The 26189-nt window shown below is 37.9% G+C and overlaps 1 protein-coding gene across 1 annotated transcript in view; it reads left to right on the top strand.

Annotated features, from left to right (window-relative positions):
* Positions 1-26189, top strand: part of ANK3 (ankyrin 3) — a 366098-nt gene that overhangs the window by 314699 nt on the left and 25210 nt on the right. The window contains exons 37-43 of the mRNA XM_065922389.1: positions 26-7834; positions 8459-8533; positions 12426-12557; positions 13459-13602; positions 16827-16917; positions 19513-19891; positions 23466-23468. Of these exons, the coding sequence (XP_065778461.1) occupies positions 26-7834; positions 8459-8533; positions 12426-12557; positions 13459-13602; positions 16827-16917; positions 19513-19891; positions 23466-23468 (8633 nt within the window). The remainder of the gene's footprint in view (positions 1-25; positions 7835-8458; positions 8534-12425; positions 12558-13458; positions 13603-16826; positions 16918-19512; positions 19892-23465; positions 23469-26189) is intronic.

Below are 26189 nucleotides of genomic sequence, written 5' to 3'. Positions count from 1 at the left end.
TTTCATTTTAAAATTTAAGAAACAGTTGAACGGAGTGCAGGAGCAACAAGATCCCTCCCCACCACTTACTCATACAAGCCATTCTTTTCTACAAGACCCTACCAGTCCTGGACCACAGCTCCGATGACAGTGCCCGGGCCGGCCAAGTCAGGCTTCACTTCCTTGTCAAGTTCTTCCTCTAATACGCCATCAGCTTCCCCATTAAAATCAATATGGTCTGTTTCGACTCCTTCGCCAATCAAATCCACATTAGGCGCATCAACTACATCTTCGGTTAAATCCATTAGTGACGTGGCATCTCCAATTAGATCCTTTCGGACAATTTCTTCACCAATAAAAACAGTGGTGTCACAGTCTCCATACAATATCCAGGTTTCCTCTGGCACCCTGGTTAGAGCTCCCACAGTCACGGAGGCCTCACCTTTAAAGGGGCTGGCATCCACTTCTACATTTTCCTCTCGAACCTCCCCAGTGACTACCGCAGGATCTCTTTTGGAGAGGTCGTCAATTACTATGACACCCCCTGCTTCCCCCAAATCAAACATTAATATGTATTCTTCGAGTCTGCCATTTAAGTCAATTATCACATCAGCAGCGCCGCTAATATCTTCACCTTTAAAGTCAGTTGTGTCTCCAGCTAAATCAACAGCTGATGTCATTTCATCAGCTAAAGTTACAATGGCCTCTTCTCTTTCATCACCTGTGAAACAGATGCCTGGACATGCAGAGGTAGCATTAGTTAATGGATCTATTTCCCCTCTGAAATATCCATCATCTTCAACGTTAATTAATGGATGCAAAGCCACTGCCACATTACAGGAAAAAATTGCTACAGCTACAAACTCTGTGAGCTCTGTGGTTAATGCGGCCACTGATGCAGTTGAGAAAGTGTTCCCTTCCACTACAGCAATGCCATTTTCCCCACTCAGGTCTTATGTTTCTCCAGCACCATCAGCTTTTCAGTCTCTAAGAACTCCTTCTGCAAGTGCACTCTATACATCCCTTGGGTCATCAATATCTGCAACTACCTCATCTGTAACTTCATCAATAATAACAGTGCCAGTATACTCTGTAGTCAATGTTTTGCCAGAACCATCATTAAAGAAACTTCCAGACTCTAATTCACTTACAAAATCAGCAGCAGCCTTGCTGTCGCCCATTAAAACATTGACTACGGAGACACGTCCTCAGCCTCATTTCAATCGAACTTCATCTCCAGTTAAATCATCTTTGTTCCTTGCACCGTCTGCCCTTAAGCTGTCTACACCATCTTCTCTATCTTCCAGTCAGGAGATCTTAAAAGATGTGGCTGAAATGAAGGAGGACCTAATGCGGATGACTGCAATACTCCAAACGGATGTGCCTGAGGAGAAGCCATTCCAACCTGAACTCCCCAAAGAAGGGAGAATCGACGATGAAGAACCTTTCAAAATTGTCGAGAAAGTAAAGGAAGACTTAGTGAAAGTTAGTGAAATCCTTAAAAAGGATGTCTGTGTAGATAAAGGACCACTCAAATCACCAAAGAGTGACAAAGGACACTCTCCTGAAGATGACTGGATAGAATTTAGTTCAGAAGAAATAAGAGAGGCAAGACAACAAGCTGGTGGGAGCCATTCTCCATCTCTGCCAGAGAGAGTGCAAGTCAAGGCAAAGGCCGCCTCTGAAAAGGATTACAACTTGACCAAAGTTATTGATTACCTAACAAATGATATCGGGAGTAGTTCTCTGACAAACTTAAAGTACAAGTTTGAGGATGCCAAGAAGGATGGTGAAGAGAGACAGAAACGAATTTTAAAACCAGCAATTGCCCTACAGGAACACAAACTCAAAATGCCTCCAGCCTCCATGAGGCCTTCCACCTCTGAGAAAGAGTTATGTAAGATGGCTGATTCCTTTTTTGGAACAGATACTATTTTGGAGTCTCCAGATGACTTTTCTCAACATGACCAAGATAAAAGTCCCTTGTCTGACAGTGGCTTTGAAACAAGAAGTGAGAAAACACCTTCAGCCCCACAAAGTGCTGAAAGCACTGGCCCCAAACCACTCTTCCACGAGGTCCCCATCCCTCCAGTCATTACAGAAACAAGAACTGAAGTGGTTCATGTTATCAGGAGCTATGAGCCCTCAGCTGGAGATGCTCCCCCGTCCCAACCAGAGGAGCCCGTGTCACCCAAACCATCACCTACGTTTATGGAACTGGAACCAAAGCCCACCACTTCTAGCATTAAAGAAAAAGTCAAAGCGTTTCAGATGAAAGCCAGTAGTGAAGATGATGACCACAATCGCGTTCTGGGCAAAGGCATGCGTGTTAAGGAAGAGACTCACATCACCACAACCACCAGAATGGTTTATCATTCTCCACCAGGCAGTGAAGGTACCTCTGAGAGAATTGAAGAAACCATGTCAGTCCACGACATCATGAAAGCCTTTCAGTCCGGTCGGGACCCTTCCAAAGAACTGGCAGGTCTGTTTGAACATAAGTCGGCAGTATCTCCAGACGTTCACAAGTCTGCTGCTGAAACCTCAGCCCAGCACACAGAGAAGGACAACCAAATGAAACCCAAACTGGAGCGTATAATAGAAGTCCACATCGAAAAAGGTAACCAGGCTGAGCCCACTGAAGTCATTATTAGAGAAACCAAAAAGCATCCAGAAAAGGAAATGTATGTATATCAGAAAGACTTATCCCGGGGAGATATTAACCTAAAAGATTTTCTGCCAGAAAAACACGATGCTTTTCCTTGTTCAGAGGAACAGGGTCAGCAAGAAGAAGAAGAACTCACTGCTGAAGAGTCATTGCCTTCTTATCTGGAGTCTTCCAGAGTAAACACTCCTGTGTCCCAAGAAGAAGATAGTCGCCCTAGTTCTGCTCAACTCATATCCGATGACTCTTATAAAACACTGAAGCTTTTGAGTCAACACTCAATAGAATACCATGACGATGAGTTGTCAGAACTAAGAGGGGAGTCTTACAGGTTTGCTGAGAAAATGCTTCTGTCAGAAAAGCTAGATGTGTCTCATTCTGATACTGAGGAATCGGTTACAGACCATGCAGGACCCCCTAGCTCAGAGTCTGATAAGCGGGCCAGAGAAAAAGTAGTCACTGCCCCCAAAAAAGAAATTCTCTCCAAAATCTATAAAGATGTGTCTGAAAATGGTGTAGGTAAAGTGTCTAAAGATGAGCATTTTGATAAAGTGACAGTGTTGCACTATTCTGGCGATGTTAGTAGTCCAAAACATGCCATGTGGATGCGCTTTACTGAGGACAGATTAGATAGAGGTAGAGAGAAGTTGATATACGAAGACAGGGTGGACAGGACTGTGAAGGAAGCTGAAGAGAAACTGACTGAAGTGTCACAGTTTTTTCGTGACAAAACTGAAAAGCTCAATGATGAACTGCAGTCCCCAGAGAAAAAGCAATGCCCTAGAAATGGCAAAGAATACTCATCCCAAAGCTCTACCAGTAGCAGCCCTGAAAAAGCACTGCTGACAGAACTGCTGGCTTCCAGTGATGAGTGGGTCAAGGTGAGGCAACATGGCCGTGATGGACAAAGCATCCCCAGAGCTGATGAGAGGAATGCAACCAGTCTGCCCAGCGGCCCAGAGGTGGTTCCTTCCCAACAGACTGAGGACAGCAAGTCCACAGAGGAGGCCAAAGGAAGTAGTTCTCAGAGCAAAGAACCAGAAGGGCCCCAAACTGGGTTTCAGCTCAAGCAATCTAAACTCAGTTCCATTAGGTTAAAATTTGAACAGGGTGCTCAGGCCAAAAGTAAGGACGTTTCTCAAGAAGACAGAAAGCCAGATGGCCAATCCAGAATCCCAGTTAAAAAAATCCAGGAAAGCAAGCTACCTGTCTACCAGGTGTTTGCTCGAGAAAAACAGCAGAAGGCCACAGACCCCTCAGATGAAAGTATCTCTGTGCAAAAAGATCTTACAGTATTAAAAGCTAAAGATGAGCATGCTGAGAGCAATGAGATGGTTGTAAATGATTTTGGTTCTGATGATGTGAAAAAACAGAGGACTGAAATGTCAAGCAAAGCGATGCCTGACTATTTTTCTGAGCAACAGGCTAAAGACTTGTCTTGTCGCATAACCACAGACTTAGCAACAAAGGGGCCATGGGACAAAAAGGTCTTTAGAACGTGGGAAAGTTCTGGAGCTGCTAATAATAAGTCACAGAAAGAGAAACTTTCACATGTACTTGTTCATGATGTAAGAGAAAATCATGTTGGTCACCCTGAGAGTAAAATTGTTGACCAGAGGGATGAGTTTTTGTCTGTGACTGAGAGAGAACACAAATTGTTAACTAATGGCTCTCTCTCAGAAATTAAGGAAATGACTGTAAAATCTCCCTCCAAAAAAGTCTTATATAGGGAATATGTTGTTAAAGATGGGGAGCATCCCGGTGGCTCTCTTGACCAGCCTTCCAGGAGAAGTGAGAGCTCGGCGGTGTCGCACATCCCGGTCAGGGTTGCAGAGGAAAGGAGGACACCAGTTCCAGATATTTCCGATGGTTTTTGTGAGCAGTCGACATTTCCAAAACATGAACTGTCGCCAAAGTTATCCCAGTCAAGTATGACTAAAGAGACAGTTGAGACACAGCACTTTAATTCTATAGAAGAGGAAAAAGTAACCTATTCAGAAATCAGCAAAGTTTCAAAACACCAGAGTTATGTAGGCTTATGCCCACCTCTCGATGAAACAGAGCTCTCCCCGACCAAGTCTCCAGATTCTCTAGAGTTTAGCCCAGGAAAGGAATCACCCTCTAGTGATGTATTCGACCACAGTCCCATTGATGGATTGGAAAAAGTTGTACCACTAGCCCAAACGGAGGGAGGGAAAGAAATAAAAACTTTACCTGTTTATGTCAGTTTTGTGCAGGTGGGAAAGCAGTATGAGAAGGAGATACAACAAGGAGGTGTAAAAAAAATCATAAGTCAGGAATGTAAGACAGTACAAGAGACCAGGGGAACCTTTTACACAACTAGACAGCAGAAACAACCTCCTTCTCCTCAAGGTAGTCCAGAAGATGATACTCTAGAGCAAGTTTCCTTTCTAGACAGCTCTGGGAAGAGCCCTTTAACCCCAGAGACGCCCAGTTCAGAGGAAGTGAGTTACGAATTTACGTCTAAGACACCAGACTCGCTTATAGCTTATATACCAGGCAAACCCAGCCCAATTCCTGAGGTTTCAGAGGAATCTGAGGAGGAGGAGCAGGCCAAATCGGCCTCCTTAAAGCAGCCTGCAGTGGAGGAGATGGCTGCAGTTGAGCATGAAATGCCTAACAACGTGAGCAAGGACTCTAACCAGAGACCCAAAACTAACAGAGTTGCCTACATTGAATTTCCCCCTCCTCCACCACTGGATGCAGACCAGATGGAGTCGGATAAGAAACATCCTTATCTTCCTGAAAGGGAGATTGACATGATTGAAGTCAGTTTGCAAGACGAGCATGACAAGTACCAGCTGGCCGAACCGGTTATCAGGGTGCAGCCACCCTCCCCAGTTCCTCCTGGGGCGGACATCAGTGACTCCAGTGATGACGAATCCCTTTATCAACCAGTGCCAGTCAAAAAATACACCTTCAAGTTAAAGGAGGCCGACGATGAACAAAAAGAAGTGACAAAATCCAAAGCCTCTGCTGAAAAGGCTTCCACCCAGAAAGAATTAGAAATAAATGGACCTGGAAAAGATACTGAATTCGGCCTTGGCCTTGATTCACCTCAGAATGAAGCTGCCCAGAACGGGAACAATGACCAGTCCATCACAGAGTGTTCCATCGCCACCACGGCAGAGTTCTCTCATGATACGGACGCCACAGAGATCGACTCTTTGGATGGCTATGACCTGCAAGACGAAGATGATGGCTTGACTGAGAGTGATTCTAAACTCCCCAGTCAGACCCTGGAGCTGAAGAAAGATATCTGGAACACGGAAGGCATTCTGAAGCCAGCTGATCGCTCCTTTAGCCAAAGCAAACTCGAAGTTATTGAGGAGGAGGAGGGAAGGTTGGGATCAGATGAAGATAAGCCACCTCCTAAAAGTTCTCCGTCTGAAAAGACTCCTGATAAGACTGATCAAAAGTCAGGGACCCAGTTTTTCACACTAGAAGGAAGACATCCTGACAGATCAGTGTTTCCTGATACTTACTTCAGTTACAAAGTAGATGAAGAATTTGCCACTCCTTTCAAAACGGTAGCTACCAAAGGTCTAGATTTTGACCCCTGGTCTAATAACCGAGGAGATGATGACGTGTATGACAGTAAATCACGGGAAGATGAAAATAAGCCATTTGGTCTGGCTGTGGAAGACCGCTCTCCAGCAACCACCCCCGATACAACGCCAGCCCGCACGCCAACTGATGAAAGTACCCCAACTAGTGAGCCTAATCCCTTCCCATTTCATGAAGGAAAAATGTTTGAGATGACTCGCAGTGGTGCAATTGACATGAGCAAGAGGGATTTTGTTGAAGAGAGGCTCCAATTTTTCCAGATTGGTGAGCATACTTCTGAAGGGAAGTCAGGGGACCCGGGGGAAGGGGATAAAAGTACGGTCACTGCCACACCACAGCCACAGGCAGGGGACACCACTGTAGAGACCAATCTAGAGGGAAATGTAGAGGCACCTCCAGTGGAACCCAATCCCAGCATCCCGACCAGCGGAGAGAGTCAGGAAGGCACATCCGCTAGTGGCTCACAGGAGAAAGCAGCAGCAGCCACTAACTCCTCTAAACTTGACCCCAAGTTGCGCACGCCTATAAAAATGGGAATTTCTGCATCCACCATGACCTTGAAGAAAGAAGGCCCTGGAGAAGTGACAGATAAGACAGAAGCTGTGATGACCAGTGGTCAGGGATTAGAGAATGAACCTATAACGGTGATTTCAAATACAGCCAATAGCCACATGGGCGTTAGGCCCCAAGAAAAACATGATTTTCAAAAAGATAACTTTAATAACAACAACAATTTGGATTCTTCCACTATACAGACAGATAACATTACAAGTCATGTAGTTCTGACAGAACATTCTGCACCCACTCGTACCACAGAGAAAGCTAATCCAGTGAAAAGCTCATCAGAAAAAAAGACAGGGGTACTGCAAGGACATTGTGTGAGAGAGAAACAGAAAGTTCTTGGAGAGCAGCAAAAGACAAAGGAATCAATAGGGATTAGGCGAAAATCCAAACTTCCCATAAAGGCCACTTCACCAAAAGATCTCTTCCCACCAGATCATATGCCAAACATTAATGTGAGTAAAGTGAAGCAGGTTAGTCAGTCTGAGAAAACCAAAGGCCTTACTACTTCTTCATGTGTAGATGTGAAGTCCAGAATTCCAGTGAAAAACACACACAGGGATAACCCAGGTTCAGTTAGAAAACCATGTGCCACACAAAAGCAAGGGCAGCCAGAGAAAGGCAAGGCCAAACAGCTCCCATCCAAGTTGCCAGTAAAGGTAAGATCCACCTGTGTCACCTCCACCACCACCACCACCACCACCAGCACCACTACCACCACCACCACCACCACCACCACAGTTAAAGTCAGGAAAAGTCAGCTTAAGGAAGTGTGTAAACATTCCATTGAATATTTTAAGGGAATTAGTGGTGAGACCTTAAAGCTTGTGGACCGCCTCTCTGAAGAAGACAAAAAGATGCAGTCCGAGTTGTCCGATGAGGAAGACAGTACCTCAAGAAACACGTCGTTGTCCGAGACTTCCCGGGGTGGCCCGCCTTCGGTTACAACGAGGTCTGCTAGAGATAAGAAAACAGAGGCAGCACCTTTAAAATCAAAGAGTGAAAAGGCCGGCAGTGAGAAAAGGAGCAGTAGGAGGACTGGTGAGAATGAAGGCAGTCAGGTCTCTCGAGCACTCTTTGCTCACATCCTGGAGAACGAGCATAGTTTGTAAACACTTTCCAACTTGTAGACCCTAGTGCATGACCTGTTGTGATTGCCTGTGGAGTGACTTAACCGTAGTTTCTCATTCTGTCATTGTCATCTGTGTGTGCTGTCTATATACTCTTCTTTCCTTCCTTTTAACCCAACAACACTGTAGACAGCTAGGGAAGCATGCTGAAGATGTTGGTGTCATTCAAGATAAGCAACTTTTTTTCAATGTGCTAGTGCATATGATTCTGTCAAAGTAAAAGCACAGATGTTGAAATGCCATCGTGGTGTTTTCACCCCCCACGACACTTCTGTAGCTATTGTAAAGTAGCTAGCTTGTCAGCATGTTGAATTTCATTACATCGAGCATCCATGTAGTCTTGACATTTGGCCTGATGTAGGTGAAAATCAAGTGAGTCATGTAAAAGAGAAGTGTTCATGTAGGTGATTAGGACACATTTCAGTGTACAGTGTTAGCATCAGTCTCTCTGTAAAATCTGAGTACTGCTAAAAGCAATTTTCCAGTGTCGTGTCTCTCTTGATGATTATTTTAATTAAGCAATTGTAAATCGTAGGTCCACAGAGTCCATGTGAACGGACAGATATCAGGATGGCAATAGTAGCCGATCACCTGGGACTCAGTTGGACAGGTAAGTGTGTATACACCTGAATGAAATTTCTTAATTTGTCTTTTTCACAAGCAGTTTATTATTTTTTTAAAGAAGGAATAAAAACGTTTTTAATCACTCATAATTCTATATACCCAGAGTTAATTACAGATAATACCTTGTATACTGTGTTTTTTTCAAAGCTTTTCTATGCACATACACTACAGAATAGAAAATTTAAAATTTATTTTACCTTAAATTTGAGCACTTTCTTCACAATGCCATTTCTGGTAACATAGGATAACCTTTTACCTAATGAAAGATTTATCTTGGGGCATAAAGGAAGATATACCTAAAGGCTATGGTTTTTAAATAATACAAAATGTTGAAGCATGGTTTATACCCTTAGAGTAGCTCTCTTAGGCAATAGTTCAACTAATCCATGCCTAGGTTTCACAAAGTTTAATCATTCATGAGCCATTGTCACAATTTTTATGATATACACACATTATTTATAATATACACATATTATTTATTTACCTGAAACTTTTAAGGAGACTCAGTTTTATGCTCAAAGATTTACTTAAGAGGAAATCTTATGTCACTTTTTTCCCCCCAAAATGCTTCCTTTTATTTTTAATAATTTTATTTATTTTTGGACCTTCTGGGTCTTCATTGTTGCGTGCGTTTTTCTCCAGTTGTGGCAAGCGGGGGCTGCTCTCTAGTTGTAGGGCCCAAGCTTCTCAACTCCAGTGGCTTCTCTTGTTGCAGAGCACCAGCTCTAGCGTGCGTGGGCTTCGGTAGTTGCAGCTCCCAGGCTTCAGAGCACAAGCTCAGTAGTTGTGACACACAAGCTTAGCTGCTGCAAGGCATGTGGGATCTTCCTGGGTTAGGGATTCAACCTGTGTCTCCTGCATTGGCAGGCGAATTCTTTACCGCTGAGCCACCAGGGAAACCCATTATAACACTGTGATAATAGAAAACAAGGATCATTTTCAATAACTATATAAACAACAGAACAAAGGATGACAGTTAAATTTTGAATTAAATTTTTCAGAAACCATATACAGATAAATGAATTCTATTCAATTTACAAAAATAGTTGGATTCTGTGAAGTGAATGAAACTTTTTATAATTGGTGTTTAGAAAAGGAATATTTGGCTTGATTCCACTTTACTTAAGATGAAGATAAGGCTCTGTGTCCACTGGACAGTACTGCTTTGTATTCTGATGTTAACTGGGCCCCTCAAATCCTACTTCACATGAATCAGAGAAATTTTAAATTTTATAGGTTGTATGTATTTTTTTTTAGTGCACAGCCAAACAACATAATAGCTAAACATAAATGTTAATTACTGTCATATTTAAAGTCATCTTGCATACTATCAGGGACATACATTCTCATGGAAGTAATTATCTGTGCTGTCAAAAGGGAGATTATGAAACTAGATCATGGCACAAAAGGTCACCTACAATTATTTTTTTTCCAATGCCCTGAATCTCACGCCACCTACCCTCTCCATTAAAAGGACTCCTCTCCTTCCACCCAGCCCTGCCCTAAGGCACACTGCTACTGACCTAACCTAGTGGAGCTCTGGAAAAAGCAGGGGGTCTGAGTAATCCTTTGCAGACTATTAAGAGTTAGTAGCAATTCATCATGTATAAATATGTATGAACATAAAATAATAATATTTATATATTCCGGGTGGCTCAAACAATAAAGAGTGCTCCTGCAATGCAGGAAATGCAGGTTCGATCCCTGTGTTGGGAAGATCCCCTGGAAGAGGGCACGGCAACCCATTCCAGTTTTTTTGCCTGGAGAACCCCAAGGAAAGAGAGCCTGGTGGGCTACAATCCATGGAATCACAAGGAGTTGAACTACAGTCCATGGGGTCACAAAGAGTCAGACACGACTGAAGCGACTAAGCATGCATGCATATTTTAACACTGGACATTATAATCTGAAAATATGCTGGAGCTAATGTTGGTTTTGTAGTATTACTTGCCCATAACTATTAGCTTATTTTCATTAAGCAAAACTTAGTTTGTCAGAGTAAACTTTTGGAGATGTGACATGAAAATAGAGAAGAAACATAAAGTCATAAAATTTGTAAAATTCTCAGTGACAATGTCTTTGCTCTTCACTGAGTCTCTAGACAAAGGATATGGTTTGGTCGTGAAGACAATAAGGATTACTGTCCTTGTGTCTTAAGACACAAAGAGATAAGGAACTTTAAAAGAAATTAACTTTTCTAATTTGAATTACCATATACACAATGAAGATTATTAGGAAAATTAGCATTTAGAAGGACAAAATTTAAATCCATCCCTCAGAACTACTGTTAACTAGTAACAAGGTACTTTGATTTTTTTTTTTTATAAAAATTTTTTGAAGACACAATTTTATACACAATTTTCTTTTTATTTCTTTCTGATCTTGGTTTAATGGATAAGTAACGTCCAATACACATACTTTACAATGGTGTTTTGCTGTCAGTCACAATGCACTAGTGAACCATGAAATAAATTCAGATTTTGCTTTTGTTGGTAAAAGGAAGCGAAAATGTGTATCCCATATATTAAGGCTAAGTTTTGCTCTATGAAGATGTAGTTTCATTTCTAGAAGCACCCTGCAGGCTGTGATCAGTTTGCTAGCCACTGCATTACATTAATTAACTCTTCTTTTGTTAAACGCATGCCATGTTTTCAGTTTTTAAGTAGGACAAGCCTACAGTGGACATTCATGTATGTAAATAATTGTCTACAACCCTGTGTATTGTCACTGTAGATTTCTAGAAGTGAAATCAGTTGGCCAAAGGATATAGACTTTTTTGAGCCTCTGAATACATTTTGCCAAACTGCTGGAAAGGTTCTTAAGCAGGATAGAATCTTGGCCAATTCTTTTTCCATGGATTTTCCCATTTCTTACTTTTTTTAATCACTTAAGGCTAATACACATCTGACAGATTTTTTTAATTGTACAAAAAATATACACTGAAAGGCAAGTCTCCCTCTCATCTTTGACTCCCAAATTTCACTCCCCCAAGGCAGCTGTTCGTATCATATGTATCCTTCCAGGGATAACTGTCTGCATTTACAAGATTGAGTATATGACTGGATACACTTAATTGGACAGAAAGCTTATCTCCCTTTTATTTTTTACACAAATGGCAGTGTATCATAGACAGTGATCTGGCTTTGAGTCATCATTTAACCTCCCAAGTGGCACTGATGAAACTTGAAGTCATATAGAATAGAATATTATGTGAGAAAAAGATTTATTTCATGAATATTGCCTAGAGAAAAACCCTACTGGCTTCTTTTGTGGAATGTTTATGAATTATATATCCCTAACTATCTTATTGGAGATGGGCTTCTCAGGTGGCGCTAAAGAACCCACCTGCCAATGTAGGAGATGGAAAGGAAGTGGGTTCGATCCTTGGGTCAGGAAGATTCCCTGGAGAAGGGTACAGCAATCCACCCCAATATTCTTGCCTGGAGAATCCCATGGACAGAGGAGCCTGGTGGGTTACAGTCCGTGGGGTCGTAAAGAGTTGCACAGGACTGAAGCGACTTAGTACACCTATCTTATATGAAGTTTGCTTCAAATTGCAGATAATAATTTAGCTAAATTAAAAGAATCTTATCAATATCCTCTTTGAACAGATTAAGAATCTTTATAAATTGATCTCCAAAGGAAATCTGATTATAACCAAGGAATTACCTCAAGAGAGAGAAGTCACAGCCTGTGTATTATCACTACTTTGCTATGAAATCAAGTATATAAAGATTAATGCCCAAGACTGTACTTGGGTTTTACTATAGAATTCCTCCCCCCCCCTTTTTTTTGGTGGCATTTAAGCATTACTTTTATAAAATATATGTGATAAAAGCATAACATGAAATCTTAGTAACTCTTTTTCTTTTCTACAGAACTGGCAAGGGAACTGAATTTTTCAGTGGATGAAATCAATCAAATACGTGTGGAAAATCCAAATTCTTTAATTTCTCAAAGCTTCATGTTATTAAAAAAATGGGTAACCAGAGACGGAAAAAATGCTACAAGTATGCTAAAACTATATTACTTTAACTTTCAAAACTGCATATGTCTAATATTTCAGATAAGCCTATTGTTAAGAAAACCACAGTGATCGTAAAATAATTGCAAGTCTTTTGAAGTTATACTTGTTTAATTTCATGCTAACATTCTAAACTTCTGTCTTTAGGGAGCTTTTTATGAAGCAAGCAGTAGGGGATTTTTGCATTTTGCCTGTAATATTGTGACCATCAAACATGAAAATTTAATTCTAGCTGTTCAGTTATGAGATGGTGATGGGAAACACTGTGAAGTTACTGCTATGGCCAGAAATGGATGTGCAGGAAAATAGAGAAGGATAGGGCCAAATCATTTCATCCAGCCTGCTGTGATGGCAGAGAACTCTCCAGTGTTCTGGGGTTTTGTGTGGTTTATTTTTGTTGAGGTGTGGGAAAGAGAGTGGTGCTATATTGTGACAAATGCCAACCCAAACAATGTGCAATTATTGTGGGCTTGCCTGTGTCAGCCTGACCTTAGTAAGTTATTAAAATGCTAAGCATCAATTACAGAGGTGACCTATTTTGACAGTCTAATGGGAGGAGTGTTTAAAATTTTATAAGTTCCCCTTATAACTAAAAGAATCTAGCTCTTTTGAAGCCCATCTGCTCTGCACCTTACCAAGATGGAATGAATGTTGTTGCCATCACACACAGCTTCACAAAATGCTTCTTAAGACCCTAACATCTTTCCCCAGAACTGCAAGCTTTCTGAGCCCTCTGAATAGTGAATATTGCAGAGGTGGAGTAAGGAGGAACTAAAATGTCAGGAGGGTCAAGAAAGCCATGCCTTCATGTGAATATTGTGAGGATGTAAAAGAAAATAATGTAATTGGGTTTTCAACCTTTTTTTTTTTTTCCCATCCTTTTTCAGCTGATGCCTTAACTTCGGTCTTGACAAAAATTAATCGAATAGATATAGTGACTCTGCTAGAAGGACCAATATTTGATTATGGAAATATTTCAGGCACCAGAAGTTTTGCAGATGAGAACAATGTTTTCCATGACCCCGTGGATGGTAATTGAATTTAGTGTTCATATTTACTTAATATTTAGTAAAATTTGAAAGTGTGGTAGGACAAAGTAGTCATGTAAAACCAACTAAATTGTGATTTGCTTGACTTAATTTCTCATTTTCACAGCTTATTCTCTGCCACAGTCTGCAAACAAACACTCTGTTAGAACAAACTTGATAAATGTCTGTTATATAAGATACAAATAATGAGGTATAAAGGCATAAGTTAACTGAAAGAGTTGGTGTGTCAAGTATTTTATGTAACTAAATGGAAGAGAATTTAATATCTAGAGAACATGTTGATTTGTCACTTTTTACATTAACCTAAAAAACAAGAAGGTTCTTCTATTCCAATATAGGTAAAATCAAATTGTGGGTTATTATACAAATTGTTAAGTAAAATGCTTAATTACTGTTTTGAGAACCACGTATTTAGGCATGTGCTGAAAGAGGCTAATATATCACTCAAAAAGCTATTTTAGTTATTTAGCATTATTTTAACTTCATAGGCTGCCATTTTTGTTTGGCAAAAACTTATCCATTGTGTATAATAAGGTAGCATAATTTCTAATTCAATGAGCATAGATGTTGCCAATAATATAATAATTCTTCCTTTACATTAGCTTAATTTATATATTAATATTATCATTTTCCTTCATTTTGTAAGTTGGGGCTTTTTTTCATCAAAGTATTAAGAAAGGTATAACAAATATGTTTTTCAAGATGTTCATCTACCTTCATAAATGAAAATTTATTCCTATAATGAATTTTGAGTAAAAAATGATTATGTGGAGGCAAGAAGAGGAGTTAGGGATATTTTTCTATTGTTTCAATTTTTGAAAGATATGGTGATTATTTTCCCATTTTTAAACAGAAAAGTTAGCCAATAATCAATAACTTACAAATCTGCACATATGACAAAAGATCTCAAAATTCTTAGAAAGTTTCTGCTTACTAAAGTCAGTCAAAAATGTAAAGTGTACCTTGTTATCCCTCTAACATAAACATGTGGGTAATAATGTCAAAAGTGGTTTCTTTTTAAGTTTATAAATACAACACAACCTGAAAAAAAGACTTTGTCTTCAAGGCTTTGTCTTATAGGTGAGACCATATATTGGTGCCCAGACTCCTTGCACACAAGATAAAGATAGACCAGTGTTATATCAAAGGTTGAATTATTGCCAAACTACAATTTATAGAATATTTTAATATTCTTTATTGGGAAATTTAAGAAAAGTAGTTCTAATAAACAGAATCAGAAAACAGTGAAAGTATTCAATGGAATTGAAAGTCTCATTTAATTTTAACATTTTAGAATTAGAATATTATTAAATTTAGAAGGACTTTCTGTTGCTATATCTTAATATTTTACATTCCCTATTTTTAAAATTCTTAGGGAAATTTAGGAATGTTTGTGAAGTCAACTTTATTTGTGCAGATTATAAACCTCATGTAGTCTTAGACAAATTTTCAACAACATTTTAGTTTATGGGTGATTATAACATAAAAAATGTTCACAACCTATAGCAAGTTGAATTTACAGCCAAAGCTAAATTGATAATTCTCTTGGACTAATGGAAAAATTATACTTCAGTTTTGTAGACCAATAAGGCAGAAAATGTGCCTGGTTGCCTTTTTTTCCTGTCTCTCCTCTTTGCTGAACTTTTGTGAAACTTCCTTTCCTCACCATGACCAGACCATTGTTGACTTCTCTCTCTGGTGAAGGAGAAAAATACTGCCTTAGTGCACATAGCAAGGTTTAAAACACGGGAATTGCTCCCTCCTTCCCCTTTGTTAGGCTGGTTAGTAAACCTCTGTGTTTCATAGGATTGTCATGAACGTTCCAAGGCTCTTTGCAAGTGGTTCTCCTCCTGTCTGTTGTGTATCATTTCTTCTTTCTCTTTATTTGATTCTTGGTTCTGAGTGGACCCCTACCACCAAGGTCACCAGGATTTCCATACGCACACGACCTTTTCATCTCTGTCACATTGTGATACCTGAAAAGTTTACATGGAGTCTTTTCTGCTTCATCTGCCTTTTAAATCCTTTTCCTAACATCTTTCTAGATTTTTTTCACAGTGCTACTGCTCTAAAATCTAGTAATCATTTCTTTCCTAAGATTAAATTCATTTTTCTTTATTGTAAATTTTATATGAAATAAGTAAGAGTTAAGAATTCAGTAGCATCACTCTTATGTACAGTTCTTAAAATAAGTTATAAGTAATTATAAAAATTGGTTTCGTATGATTTGTTGTATTTAGTCCACCACAATGTGGATTTTGCATGTGAAGAGTATTGATAGAAAGGTATTAATTTGGCCATAGAATAAATGTATCTTACGTAATGACAGCTGACTTTATATTGGATTAAATTTGTGAATTTAAGTTACTGTATTAAAATTACCAAAATCAATGGAGACAATTTATATCTTAATTAACTAGTATTCTATTTTATTGTAGTTTGCCACTAGTCTTTTATTTCATTATATTACAAGTATTTGAACTAAACCAATTAATTTATCAACACTCTGTAATTCATCATACATTTTTCATAACTAATATAGTTTAAGTCATTCCATGTGTTTTTGTTTGATGTGCTCTAATTCATTTCAGTCAGTCCCAATGTACTGTCTTCCGTAGGTTATCCTTCCCTTCACGTGGAGCTGGAAACCCCCACAGGGTTGCACTACACACCTCCCACCCCTTTGCAGCAAGATGACTATTTTAGTGATCTCTCTAGCATAGAATCTCCCCTTAGAACCCCCAGTAGACTGAGTGATGGGGTAGTGCCTTCCCAGGGAAACATAGAGCATTCAGCAGATGGACCTCCCGTTGTAACTGCAGAAGACACGTCCTTAGAAGACAGCAAACTTGAAGACTCAATGCCTTTAACAGAAATACCTGAAGCAGTGGATGTAGATGAGAGCCAGTTGGAGAATATATGTCTGAGTGAGTATCCTCAATACCTCGGAAGGATGGCTGGGGTCCCAAAAGATGATAAACGAGCAGAGCCATTGAAGCAGACTAGAAAAGTAGGAGTAAGCTCTGAGCAGCAAGAGAAAGGAAAATCTGGTCCTGATGAGGAGATGACGGAAGAAAGACGCAAATCTCTATTTGAGGACATCCAACTTAAAGAAGGAGTAGAGTCTGAGGAGATGACAGAAGAAAAAGTACAGGCTATTCTTAAACATGTTCAGCAAGAAGAACTGGAAATGTCTTCAATTACAGGTTGGCAGAACGAGACATCAAGTGGAAACCTAGAGTCCCCTGCTCAAGCTCGAAGAATAACTGGTGGGTTACTAGATCGACTGGATGACAGGTATGGCTCTGGGTCAGAAAAACGAAAGTGAAATGAAGGTTACATGTTAGTTTATCTATTTATCTATCCATCCATCCATCCATCCATCCTTCCACGCCAAACAGCTTGTAGGATACCCTGACCAGGAATCAATCCTGGGCCCTTGGCAGTGGAAGCGCACAGTCCTAACCACTGCACTGCCAGGAAATTCCAATAGTCTGTTTTAAATAAATGCTTTTAGCAGTTACTCTTTTTCTAAAATTACCATTTCAATTTTGGGATAATACATGCCTTGAAAGGTTGGTTCATTTTGCTAATCTAGAGAGGGAAAGTTACATTGAACTCAAATATAATTTTTAAAGCTACTGATAATTAGCTGAAGTAAAATATAAAAAGTTTTATACATGCTGAAGATAGATGCACTTCCTTTACTTTAGAAGCCTACTGTTTTCTATTTTATTACCTGTTCTATTATTCTTTTCACATAGCCAGTAATTAATGCTCATTTAAAAAATGTAATTAACAGAATTCTAAGTCTTGCAGAAATATAAGCATTTATATTATTTCCTTACTTCAAACATAAATATGCTTACTAAACAGAATTTTAAAATATAGCTTTTAAAAATCAGTACAGTGTCATCATTTGCAATAACCATCACTGAAATTTTGGTGAATTTCTTTTACATATTGTTTTTAAATGTCTTGTCATAGAAAATACAGAGAAGCAAAAAAATCATCTGTCCTTATCATACTAAGAAAAACACAACATTTTATATATCCTTTCTTTTTTCTACATGAATATTTTATATAATTTGCAACATGGCATATGTTTCCCTGGTGACTCAGCTGATAAATAATCTGCTTGCAATACGGGAGGCCTGGGTTCAACCCCTGGGTTGACAAGAACCCCTGGAAAAGGGAACGGTTACCCACTCCAGTATTCTGGCCTGGAGAATTCCATGGACTTATAGTCCATGGGGTCATAAAGAGTAGGACACAGCTGAGCAACATTTACTTAAAATGTAATTCTTTACCCCCAATAATACTGGCATGATAGAAATTTGTTTATAACTAAAATAATTCCCTAATCATGAATCTGGCTCTTTTTATAGTGGCTTTCCTGTAGAAAGGTAAGAGCTAGTGTCCTTCATACACTGGTTGAGACACCACCATCACTAGGTTTTGCACTTTAGGGCTTTAATTTCTAAGCTCTAAGAACATCACTGTAATCGGCTTCAAAGATAAGAATACTGCTGCTTTCCTCAAACAGGTTTATAGATTGAAAAAGAAAGCCTGTAACATGCCTACCCAATGACTGATGCAAATAGACTCTCACTAATAGTTAGCATTATTTTTCTTTATACACACATCAGATTAAAATATATTTTACTTCAGTGGCAACTAGTGATAAACCTAACATCAGTTCTTTTTACCCAGCTTATTTTACAATCATATTTAACATTTTCATACTGCTTGCTCAATAAAAATTCCCAAAGAGGGTATAGACATTTGCAAAGAAGATTTCACAAAACTCCTTTTGAAGAATTGTAACATCAATGAATTCTATGTTCAGCCTACAAAAAAGAGATGATGGAGACAAGATATGGTGCTAATTTTGATGTCTGAGTTCAGATATAGTCACATAATTTATAGTTGCATAAGAGGAAATTAGATATAGTCAGGAGTTAGATATAGTTATCATATAGAGTCTTTACAGTATGCTGGGACTGTCTGTCCTTAAATATATGGAATAGGATTGCTATTAATATTTTTGAGAAAGGTGTTTATTCAGAATCTGATTTATAAGAAATACACATACATATGCATAATATACATATTACACAGAAAACATTGCTCCACTTTTACTGGCTTCAGAATTCTACAGGTAATAATCAAAGATGCTGAAAACAATATATAAACTAGAAGACAGAAAGTCTGTATTGAAACTATTAAAACTTAGAACCCATTTAAAAGAAAGTAATGGAAGAGAAAGATTTTCAAGAATCTAAAGGAAAACAGTTCTCACAGGCAGTAGAAGCATCAGGTGAGCATCCACGCCCTGATCACCAAGGAGAGTCAGCAGAGGTCCCGAGTGGACAAAAATGATAATTCAAGTAAGGTTCTCATGATTATTCCATGTCTGGAAAAGCATGACAGTAAGATTCACAATTGGAAACACGTACAGAGACTGGAACACAGGGTTCTTGGGGACACCAGAGCTCTCATCACAGGAGCTCACGCTGTCCTTTGTCATCAGTGTTTTCATTGACAATAATAGAAAAACACCACTTTTAGGTTGGTGGGTCTGTAACTCTGGGTATGTCCATGAACCCAAGGGGCTGTAGAAGTACAATTAAAACAAAAACAGTAGCAGCATAGCCAGCCAGATTGGGGGTTGAAATGCAGAGGAAGCCTGGAGCCTACATATCATCTCCTTACCCCACACCCACGATACACCCCCACAGTTTGAAATCCAATAACCAGATTTTTTATACTTTTCTATCGTATATGTCTTCAAAAATAGTTTAAAACACGGTTGTTGAAAATTCAGAGCCTCTGAAGCCCATCTGCAGCCATATGTTACCATTGTAAATTTCCACATTTTCTCTGTTGCAGCCCTGACCAGTGTAGAGATTCCATTACCTCCTATCTCAAAGGGGAGCCTGGAAAATTTGAAGCAAATGGAAGCCATGCAGAAGTCACTCCAGAAGCAAAGACAAAATCTTACTTTCCAGAATCCCAAAATGATGTAGCGAAACAGAGTGCAAAGGAAACTCTGAAACCAAAAATACAAGGATCTGGTCGTGTTGATGAACCAGCATCATCACTAGCAGCGTATCAGAAGGCTCTAGAAGAAACCAGCAAGTTTGTAATAGAAGAGCCTAAACCCTGTGTGCCTGTCAGTATGAAAAAGATGAGTAGGACTTCTCCTGCAGATGGCAAGCCAAGGCTTAACCTCCATGAAGAAGAGGGGTCCAATGGGTCTGAGCAGAAGGTATGTCATCTAGTCTTCTACTATGCTGTCATTTAATCTCAGAGTCCTGACTCTTCAATTTTTTGATTAATCTTGTAGCACTGAGCCCAATATTCTTTACTATTTCCAAATTATAAATATGTGATCAAAAATGGTAACACTAATGATGGGGGTAAAGAAGGTACTGAGTAAAATGTGTGCTATCATACCTTTGTTCATTAGGAATAAACATCTTTTTAGCCATTTTTCAGAAGGGAAGTTACAGGGATGTTAAGTAGTAAGTAGTAAGTATCTTAAGATCCAATATTCAATCTGTCAGGGATTTAGATTTCCTGACATGTCTTCATTCTTAAGGATGGAGGATGATTATCCTCTCCCTCACTGGTTCTTTTACACAATTTAAAGAGTTGTTAGCATGTGACCCAACTACAAGCTCTGTAAGTTCTGAAAGGGTTTTTTAAAAGTTGAAGGAACACAGTTCCCAAGAATAAAGGGTGGGTATACTACTGTTGATTGATGACATTTAGAAATGTAGCATTAAAAGTATCACTTTAATAACTTTTATATCTAAGTTGATAATTAATATTTGTTTTTATTAATTTAAAAAGCTTACCATCACATAATTATTTGCTTTTAGTATTTATATGATTCCTTTATATTATTTATTTCTTTATAAGATATAAGATTTCTTTATTCTTTGAGGGTAAGCATTTTTAGGCATTAGAAAAAATTTTAATTGAAATTATGATTCATAGATGGATATAAGAAAATTAATATCAGTTCTGTTTCTTGCATTTTTTACTGCTTTTTGCTGTCGCAATTTTTGTGTCTTTTCATGAACCATGCAGTAGACATAGATTGAGAGTTATACATCTTTGGAATCGTAGTACTTGAGGTTTTTCATAAAACATCGAGTTTATTTAAGATCTTCTACAGTGTTTTGGGTAGGAAAAAAATCTTTTGTAAAATAATGAACCCATGATTAATTTTATTTAGAAATATTTAGTAAATTCCTAATCACTTAGGAGCTAATTATCAGCTTAATAACTAATCATATCCTTTCCTTTTCCCTTCTGCAGGCTGTTTTTTTAATTACTTTCCTGCTTGTTAGGAAGGAAAGTGAGAGGAAGTAAAATTCTCGGGCTTTTCTTTCATTTCCTTCCTGACAAGAGTTGTTTTGAATATTGATTTCTGCCTTTTTGTTAACTCTCAGTATATTTAAGCAATATGACTTTGGACGGAATATTGCCTTTTAAAATGAGCCCACAAACTATAGTGAGGAGCTATAGGAGGGAGTTGCTACATAGTGATGTTTTAATGATGCAAATGTATTCCGCAAAAACCCATTAGAAGTTGATAGGAAAGTTCTGAAATCAAATGACAATGTAAATGTAAGTATTTCTATGTGTGTACATGTGCCTACATATTGCCCACTGGGGAACCATGGGAAAGGCATAAAGAGGGTTTGAAAATGAAAGGTTTAACCCTGGATGGAAATGCAACTGAATTCATTAGTAAAGGAAAATAATCACTGTTAGAAAATGTTTTTGAGATTTCTTATAAGTGAGTTTGTGCCTTTAGTGTTGTTCACTGGTCCTAGTCCAATGCAAAATGTCTTCAGGAGTACAGCAATTCAAAATGAAGTTAAAGCTTCCAGAAGATAAGAGTCTGACCTCTCAAGAAATCCGAAGATGTTCAGGATGTCTCTTTTGTGATTAGACCATAGTACAATAGCAACCAACTAGGTCATCGGATGTATGATCTCAGAAAACAGCCCCCTTTTTGTCCCCTGAAAAATCAGGTCAAAAGTCCGGGTGCAGCTCTTACACGGATGACTGCCTGCTGTTACAAGGTAAAATTCTGCTACTTTCCACCACTTTTCATGCAGCCACCCATGGCAAGGAGTACTGAGAAAAATTCCATTTGGTCTCCAAGTTACCCTGTGTGCCACTGCCTAGAGAATTCTCTAAAAAGAATCATGATCAAGATTCTACTACTGTCTTCTCTCTACCCTTCACCTTAATATTGGCAGAGATTCCATAGAGAAAAATGGAACAAATATCAGCCAAATGGCCACTTTTTCTTTAAGTGAGGGGCTGATCTCAGATGATTCTTGATAGGATTATGATATAATTGACATCTAGGTTTATCATTGATGTTTGCATTAACATATGTTCTTTTACTTTTAAATGTCTCAGTGAAAATCTTTCCCCAGTCTAAGATTCTGTGTATGGATAATTCAGGTTTAACTTTCTTTTCTGCCTCATCTAATCTATTAATCGCTGAATGCTCAGTAATGCTTTTGCAAGATGAATCTGTCTTACCTTTCCCTGCATTTTTTAGCCATTGTAAGGCCCCCTTTCACGATGTTTAGATCATTCTAAGTGTCCAGAATGCATGGTCCTTTTCTTAAAAAAATTTAAAATAATAGGCAGTTTATCTCAATAGGGTATTTTGTTCAGATGAAATTTCCTACAAAGGTAAGGTTGATATTACTGTAACATTTTAGAATATTTGGTAAGTATTTCACCTTTGGTGAAAATGGCCTACTTTATTATCTATTGTATTTGAATAACATTTCATTAATTTTTGCTAACACTTATGCCTCCTATAACAGTTTTACTTATTTTTGCCTATTTTTACCAATATTAGCTACAATTACTATCTCTGAGACTATTGGATTTGGCATAACTAGTACACTTAGAAAACAAAATACTGAAATAATTTCCATTAACATTTAGAAATAAAATTATTCAGTATGGCACTCCTGGACCATGACATTTAAGGAAAAGCTGAAGATAATTTTCCCTTTGACTTATGACTCTATCACTTGGTAGTTTTTCCTTATTCCTATTCTTATCACCTAAAAATTAATATTGTGTATAATTACCATATTCTTATCTGTAGTTATCTGTGAAATGTTTCTATTTTAATTTCATATCATGTCTTTAAAATAAAACCTCAGGCTTTCACCTGTTTTACATTCCTTCATTTGAATAAAGGAATAAACATCTACTGATTTCCAGTTATGTATTAGGTGCAAATTATGCTAATATATTTGTATACCTTTTACAATGTTCAAAATAGCTTCTGATAAAGTTGTCAAATCTGACCAAAATATCATAAAAATCAGAAATACTATGCCTTTTTCTGTAAATCAAGTCAAAGATGGCCTTAATTGTGAGGTTATACATTCATGTCAAATGTATAATATTTATTTTTAAACTAGTTTTAAATCTATACTGTTTCCCCAAACTAATAATTAGTAGCATGTATGTAGTTTCTGATACCAAAGTCTCCGTAATTGTTATTTTCAAGAACTTACAATTTTATTATCATGATGTTTACCTGCATATGTATACTTACGAATTTCTATATACATTGCATTTATATATACACATAAGTATATATAGGCAGGTAAAGGTCAAAGTAATTAAATATGTATATTTTATATATACTTTATACTAATATTTATACACATATATACATACATATACAGAGTAATTTCATTTAGAATCCTACTCAAAATTTCCTTCCATTTAAACTTTTTTAAGATTTCCACATACATCATGATTTTCCTTAGAGGGAGATCTAGCAAGTAAAAAAGTAATTCTTTCTTGATTTCCTTTCTCAGAATGTCTTTTATTTTAAATGTGATGGTAAAATTATACTAAAAATGCATTTATCAGGACTTGAAAGGCAGTGAGGGCGATTCAAGCTCAGAGGAGGAACGGAGAGTCACTACCCGAGTTATTCGCCGGCGTTTGATTATAAAGGTATCCCAAAGCTAGATCAGTATGGGGCAATGCTGTGTTATTAGAACGTTCCTTGTGGTTTGGAAAATTCAGCATGCTTGGTAACTAAATGGTGCTATATGTGTCTTTGCACATTTGAAAACTGATAAAAACAACCTCTGAAAGGAAAAACTCATGTTGCATGGTAGTGAGTATTCTATCTAGGCCTGTGTTTGACGTGTGGCAGTTGTCATTTTATCTGAGAATTCTTGGCATTTGTATACTGCTTTCCTTGGAGAAGTGTTCTGTGTGTGAACAAAGATTCTATCTTGGTGAGAGAATAGTTCATATCAAATGAAATGTTCAACTGAAATCCCAGAGGCTATTAAGAAGTATGAGGTAAGATAAAGAAGAAAGAGAAGAATGAAAAGGCTCCCTTCTCAGTCTGACCAGTTTTTAAGTTAAAATCAGTTCTTCTTTATCAACCAGTGACTAAGAATTCAGTGTTACAGCCTGGCATAGATGTATGTGACACAATGTAAACCAAGCAAAACTTTCTGAAATTTGTTTTTAATTTGACTGACATAAAAAAATCAGGCTGTATTTTTTTTTTAAGTAGGGGAAGCAAGTCTTACTGCAAGTGAAAAATGTAATTCCACCCTGTTAGAGTATAACTGAATACTATGTATAAATCTCGATTTCCCCCACAAAGGCCTTCTGAAGTACTGACCTTATTCATGGTAGATCCCGCAGACTCCTTCTTGCAGTATGCTGTTTATCTTCATTACTATGTCTTTAGAGAGATCTTTCTTGATGTTAGAATAATTTGAGTGCAGAGAACTAGGAAGCCATTTGCAACACACAGGCCTTTGAATGTGGTCCAAATAACCTGAGGCTCCTTGGTTGGCAGCTCTGAAGAGAAAGAAAGGAAGGGAAGTATCTATTGAAAACCATTTATCAAACTTACCACCCATTTCCAAAGTGTCAGGAGACCCAACAGAGAGGCAGGGAAGTTGGCTTAAGTATCCCAAACTTCTTAATCCTGATGCTTATAAATACTTTTCATGTAGATGAGATGAAAGAAGAGAAGAAAGTATGCCAAATCTGCTCTAGTCTAATTTTTCTAATTAGAAAAATTTCTAATTTTCTGATGTTTCTCTGGAAACATCAGAGAAGAAAATAAGTCCTTGTCTAAATACTAAATTATCCACAAATCAACCTTGAGTTCAATAGGTGCCATCACTTCTTTGAAAATTCCGTGTAGGCAAGCCAAATTACTTATTGATATCTAGTATATTTGCAAGCATATGACCTGCTATCTATAAAGTCCTCCTGATCTCATAAAGATACCTCATAAAGATACCTTCCACACATTTTCTGTGATTAAAGAGAAGGAATATTTAATTTGTTTTTTTCAGAACATATTCTGAAGCATTCTGTCATTATTCTGCTCAGGCTTTGCTAGTCCCATGATGACTATCTTTAAGAAGTACTATTTTAAAGTAAAACATCTAGAGAAAGCAAATCAGACATAATGGCTTTATGTTTAACATATGACATACTCATGTTGCATCAAATTCACCTCATTCATTTATAACAGCTGCCCAGTAGAGGAGTTGACTCCTCTACATATGATGGAAAGAAATAGACATAATCCTGCATGAAAATGTAGAGAAATTTTTCTCTGGAGAATAATAAAACAAAACAACAGGAACATCAACCCCTTCCCTAAGTCAATGAGGGTTATTTTGGTCTCCTAAAATTCTAGACATGCACTAGCAAGTCAGCTTTTAAGTGATTTTGTTAGCATGAATTATTTATGTATTTAAGTATAACATATAATTATATATATATATAAACATTTTTATTAAGAGCTTAAGTTTAAAAGACTGAAATGCACTATGATGTTATAGGTTTCATAAAACACAGGAGACAGTGTGCTCTCCAAATCTTCACTTCTTGAAGTCAGTGTAATTTTAGGGAGGTTGAGTGGAATCATCAGACAATGAATTTTATAAATGGAGAGGTCATTGTATAAATAATAGAAGCACTTAAACAAGCTTTGAGAAGTGTCTTTTATATGTGATAGAAAACTCAAAAGCTAAAGAATAACTATAATTGGAAAGTATAATAGGTATAACAAAAGATCTTTGTAAGCTATATATATAGAAATCTTTCTGGTTACTTTTTTTCTGCTTTTGGGTGCCCTTGAAAAAGAACACATTTCTTTTGCTTTTTCTCTTTATTCCATACATTGGTACTTTGTAATGTAAAGGAGCTTGAGACTGCAGGTACTACATGGTAAATGTCACATGGGATCCATCTCTGTTTAAAAATAAATAAATAAATAAAATGAGAATGTTAGGACCTAAAGGAGTCATTGAGACTAAAATTATTTCTTCTCCAAGATGATAAAACCAAGGATTAGAGATGAACTGATTTACCCAAAATCATTCAGCTGGATGTTAACAATTCTGGAACCAGAACCCAACCCCTGGCCCTCTAGTGACACACCTTCTACCTGCCTTTTCCACAAGACTGTATTCTCTTCCAGGACAAAATGAAAAGGAGTAACTTTTCCTAGA

The sequence above is a fragment of the Muntiacus reevesi genome, chromosome 2 (assembly GCF_963930625.1).
Source record: "Muntiacus reevesi chromosome 2, mMunRee1.1, whole genome shotgun sequence".
Lineage (NCBI taxonomy): Eukaryota > Metazoa > Chordata > Mammalia > Artiodactyla > Cervidae > Muntiacus > Muntiacus reevesi.
Note: the sequence above shows the minus strand (reverse complement) of the source record. Positions and strands in the feature narration are given on the sequence as shown.